The sequence below is a fragment of the Camellia sinensis genome, chromosome 11 (genome assembly GCF_055761805.1).
Source record: "Camellia sinensis isolate YWXY chromosome 11, ASM5576180v1, whole genome shotgun sequence".
Taxonomy (NCBI): domain Eukaryota; kingdom Viridiplantae; phylum Streptophyta; class Magnoliopsida; order Ericales; family Theaceae; genus Camellia; species Camellia sinensis.
This window is the reverse complement of record NC_138971.1, coordinates 119917171-119922934: the sequence shown is the minus strand read 5'-3', so window position 1 is coordinate 119922934 and position 5764 is coordinate 119917171. Positions and strand designations below refer to the sequence as shown.

At 31.3% G+C, this 5764-nt stretch overlaps 1 protein-coding gene across 1 annotated transcript; it reads left to right on the top strand.

Moving 5' to 3' along the window:
* Positions 1-3533: 3533 nt before the first annotated feature.
* Positions 3534-5550, top strand: LOC114309118 (TPD1 protein homolog 1B-like). Its single transcript, XM_028254817.2, has 2 exons — positions 3534-3591; positions 5237-5550. The coding sequence occupies exons 1-2, from the start codon at positions 3534-3536 to the stop codon at positions 5548-5550; spliced, it is 372 nt and encodes a 123-aa protein (XP_028110618.2).
* Positions 5551-5764: the final 214 nt, after the last annotated feature.

The following is a 5764-nucleotide window of genomic DNA, read 5'->3' as shown; positions in this document are numbered from 1 at the left end:
ATACCTGCTGATTCCAAACAGACCACTTGAGCAACCACTCTTGTGCTCAAGTGAACACGGCCAACTATTAGAATCTCAAACCTGCAAACAAAAGTATTGGATGCCTCGAAAGACCGCTCAAGCAAACACTTCTTCGTTTGAGTGACAAAGTGAAATATCCAGACCGTTACAAGAGCCCTCATCTCCTATGTTTCTGTTGGGTTCGTTTATGACAACGACAGAGAGAGTGATGTGAGGACATAGAGGTTGTTGGAATTTCTGGGTTTGGTGAAGATTTGCAAACATGTTTCGATTTGTATGATACTTTCCTCTGCAAATTCGCCTCTTATTTTCTACCTCTATAGCTATATATATATATATATATATATAGCTATTTATGTATATGAATGATGAATGCAAGAGAGGAGAAGAAGACAAAGGGGTTTTGAGTTTGGATTAGAATTCGAAGGATAAATGAATCTGAATGTATTAATGGGTATGGATCTGGATGTTCTATCATAAAAAAAAAGGGGCATTTGAACTAAGAAATCAGTTGTGTGTTAAAAATTTGTAGCGAAACAAAGTATGTTTCTCTTTGATTTCATTATCAATTTCTAACTACCCCAATCTTCTCGGGATCAATTTGTCTTTCAACAATCTTAGTGATGCATTTCCTTCACAAGTCTATGAAATTCCAAGCTCCTTCACAACTAGGATTGAGAAAGAGAGGAGAGAGAGAGAGAGAGAGAGAGAGGAAGAACCTAAAAGCATAAGTGCAATCACATCGTCCATGTACAAGTGTGAAACTTCGTTGGTGGTGGAGATTCTGAAGAGAGGTGGGTAGTGTTCTACCCAGGTTGGTGGTCAGTAGCGATCATCGGTGAACACCCAAGTCAGTGGTGGTCGTCGTCATCGGTGAACACCTAAGTCGATCGCTCGACGCTAGGTCCCAAAATCATGTTCCTCTCTCTCTCTCTCTCTCTTCTCTTTTTTTTATTTTATAAATGTGTGGGTTTCACGCATGGTTACAGAGGGTTTCTCACTCTTCTCTCTCTTCTCTTTCTTTGCTTTATAATCTTGTAATCACATTCAGGCCATTCGGGACAGTGAAAATTCGAGTTACCCAGCAAAACTGCTCTTCTATTATATAATTTCTTCTCCTCCCCTCCCCTTCACCTACCTCTCTCTCTCTTTCTCTCTCTCTCTCTCTCTCTCTCTCCTCTCCTCTCCTCTTTACTTTGTAACTTCTACTTTTCCATAATACACAAACAATTAAAACCAAAACCATTCTATTCTCAATTTGCAAACAATATCTTCCAACAATAGTCCACAAATTAATCTTGACAAAACATCCCAAACAAACCCCAAAATATGTCTAATTCATCCCAATCGCTAAAACCCCAATTCATAGAAATTCGAATACATATATAAACTGAAGATGAAAAGAACAAACAAACAAGCAGACCTTGATCAAGATTGTATCACTGCAGAAAAGCAATAAAAACAAACCCCCAAATCTACCTAATTCATCCCAATCCCTAAAACCCAATTCATAGAAATTCGAATACATATATAAACTGAAGATGAAAAGAACAAACAAACAAACAGACCTTGATCAAGATTGTATCACCGAAGAAAAGTAATAAAAACAAACCCCAAAATGTATCTAATTCATCCTAATCCCTAAAAACCTAATTCATAAAAATTCGAATATATACATAAACTGAAGATGAAAAAACAAACAACCTTGATCAAGATCGTTTCGCCACAAAAAAGCTGCAACTTTTCGATGATAGCATCTTGATGACAAATTTGCCATCATTGACGGCCGCATAGACGATGAGTCGATTGAGGGACTTCTTGCGCTCCAAGATTGCGATAAAAAAGTCCTTCGCTCCTAAAAATCCATCCCCTCTCGATGGTGTCACCGGAATCTATGGTGTTGTCAGAATCTATGGTGCCGCTAGAATCAATGATGAGCTGCTGCATATGATCACTCTGTTGAAAGAGCTTCAGGAATAGCTTCGTGGTTGGTCTACGGGCGCCATGTGTCATGCCCTTACCAATCACAATTCACCATGCCCTCTCATATTCCACAATCACTTAACACAAAATCGTGAATTTTACCTCTTCCACCAACTGCAACATTGTTGAGACATCACATAGCAGTGCCCCAAGACCAACCAATAACTTCTCCAAGAGAAATGTCTTCTTTTTTTTAGTCTCCCTCATTTTGTTGAGGGGACAAATTAGCTCTTGAATCACTTTAGTGAGATAGGTGTCACACTTTGGAGGATCACTTCACAAGATCACTATAGAGGATCCGACAAATGTGTCTTTTTACATCATATTTAAACTTTTAAATTAATGTTTTCCAATACCTACTCTATTTTTCATCGTGTGTATGCCAAATTCTGTCAATTTAGACAGAATAAGTAACAACAGGAAGGTAAATTGCAAAACAACTAAAAATCAAATGAGGGATAAGTGGTTATTTCCAAATGATATGAGGTAAAGTGCAAATGATCTAAACCATAGGCGGATAAAGCGGATTTTGTCCAAAAAAGACTAATGCTCAAATCTTACTCTTAACTTTTTTATTCTTATTTTCATGTACAAAAATATTAAAAAATAGTAAACAATTTTAGTTCGGTTTGGTTCAATATAAAATCGGGAATCGAACATATTTGAAAAGTTTAACTTTTTTTCAAAATAATAATAATAATCAATATTTGACCCTTATAATGAAATAAATTTTAAATTTTATCATTTTAAATTTTAAAATTTTAATTTATTTTCAATCTAAATTATCTATCTATTTTCGTTAAGTTGACGAAAACAATATATTTTGATTATTAAATTCCATGAAAAATAGTATTTTCAAGATTTTATGTACATTTATATTGAGTTTAATAATTAATATATATATATATATATATATATATATTTGTTAATTTTGCTTAACTGAAATAGGTTGATGGTTTATATTAAAAACAAGGGTAAATTACAAATACACCTTCTGAGATTTGATTAAAATACGAATCGCCTCCTGTGATTTTGAAAATTACATTCCACCCCCTGAGGTTTCTAATTTCATAACAAATCGCCCATTTTATTAATAAATCATCAAGCCAATTAACAACTTTTAAAGATGTTAAAAATATGTTTCAATTAATAATTTAGGTAATTTTATTATTGTATAAGAGAGCAATTATGAATTTTATTTTTTTAGTTAATTCGGTTAAATAAAAAATTCTAATATGGGGCATTTGTAATTTTTCAAACCATGGGGGTAATCTGTATTTTAAACAAATCTCAACAGGTGTATTTGTAATTTATCCTAAAAAAATTTAAAAATTAGAGTTTAAATTTATGAAATTAATAATTCAGAGTTTATTTTGTTATATATATATATATATGGAATTCTGAAATGGAAATATGGACACTTTTTATATATGGAAATACTTAATACTGTGAATCTGCTTCATATAAATAGGTGTATATGTTAGATATATTGAATAAGAACACACGCTTGAAATAGAGATTTCTTAACAATGGTGTCTTCCCTGAAGTTTTTCTTTACAATTCTTCTTCTAAGTTTTGTTGGCAAAGGTAAGACTCTTACTGCCATTTTTCTCTCTCTCTCTCTCTCTCTCTCTCTCTCTCACACACACACACACACACACACGTACACACGTACACACACATTGATCATGTTCGATTGAATCACTGACAAAGCCTTTTTTAATCGGGCTGTATAATTTTTTTACAAATTGAACTTGTTACGCAATATTTCCATTCTCAATTCTATAATATGTATTGCAATGTTACATATATTAAAAATTTTACAAAAAATATACATGTCCAAATATTATTGGATGTTTGGATTTTTCAAAAATAATTTTCTAAATTTTCAATCCATATTTTATTATTTTTAGTGAATTTTAAAAAAAAATTATTCATTGTTTTTTGTTACCTAGGTACAAAAATTAGGCAAAAATCTTTCAATTTTTTTCTTTTTAAATTTTTTAAATTTTTTTGTCATCAATGAATTTTTGTAAAGATTTTTGTACAAATTTTATACATTTTTAAGTTTACCTAAATTCTGTAGATCTAAAGAGTAAAAAATTTGATTAAAATGTTCAAAAATTCACTAAAAATAAAAAAAATACGAATTGAAAATTAAAAAAAAATTATATTTCAAACCAAACAACGTGATTTCTTTTTTGACAAACAATCATATTTGGCCTCTTGTATTTTTAGTAAAATTTTTAGTATTATTAGAATTATTCATATATATATATATATATACATATGATTATGGATTCTGTCCCCAAATATCTTTACACCCTTGTTTCACTTTACTCCTAATCATTAAATTATGTGAAAATATCAGAACATGTAAATCTAAAGCATAATTTAATGGTTAATTAAGAAAGATTTATATGTTAAATATGTGTGGTAATATTTCCTTCCTTTTTGAATAAGTCTTGAAACCCAAACTTATTAATTCAGATTTTTGTGAGTAAGTAATTGTGTGATAGAGATTAAATTTATGTAATATGAGATTCATAAATAAATAAATCTTGAATCACAACATGTTAATTTTGGACAATAAAGTTTACTATATGATTGAGATTTTTTTGTGTGCTGTGTGGGCCATGGGTAAAGCAAATACTTGCCACCCAATGTATTTTCATTACACTTTCTGTATTTCAAATTTGTGCCCCTAAATTCTACCCCGGTAATGACCTTTATTTAAGACCAAAATATGTTATATATGTATTTTATCATGAAGACTGTAAAGTCAAATTATACAAAAATATGAAAACGTACACGTTAGCATGTTAGGGTGCACCAAAGATACTTTCATTCCTGACGTTTTTATTATTTTCACCATAAATGAATTTCATCATGTCGACATATTCTTCTTTCAAGTATTGTTGGCAAAAGTAAGGTTCCTATTTTTTTTCACAAATTCTTTTATATATATAATCAGAGTGTATATGTATATATATATGAGTGTGTGTGTCATATATGTATTTTATCATATATATATTTTATCATAATGACTACAAAACTAAAATCACAGAAAATATCGAGAATGTGCCCATCAGCACAAAGAGATCATTCTGTTGATATTTTTATTATTTTCACCAAAAATGAACTTTATCATATTAACATGTGTATATATATTATACATTTTGGATTTAATTCTATGAAATAGAGTTACTCATAGTTGAAAATTGAATTACAGGTTTAAGCCAAGTATGTAGCTTGGACAATCTGAACATAGATCAACATCGGACGGATAGGATAATACAAGGCAAACCAGAATGGAACGTGACAGTGATCAATAACTGCAATTGTTCGCGACAAGGCATGGCTTTGTCGTGTGCAGGATTCAAAACAGCTGAACCAGTTGATCCTGCAGTTTTTAAACCGATTGACAATGGACTATGTGCCGTCCTTCCAAACAAACTCTTGAAACCTCATGACACTGTAAAGTTCGCCTATGCTTGGGACCCTCCTTTTATTATGTTCCCTCGGAGAGCTACCAGTGTTTGTTGATCAAAACGATCAGTATCTTTCTATCTAACCACTATTTATCTATGCAATAATAAGAAGTTTGTTATTATTGAGTTTTCAATTAGAAGTAACGAGTATTTGAATGTCCAAAATGTTTTCAAGTTGGTTTTGGTTTCTGGGCTTGTTCATATGCAATTATCAGTTGTTTCTCATGGCCAAAGAAAGAAAGAAAATAATTGCAATTTTTTCCATTTTC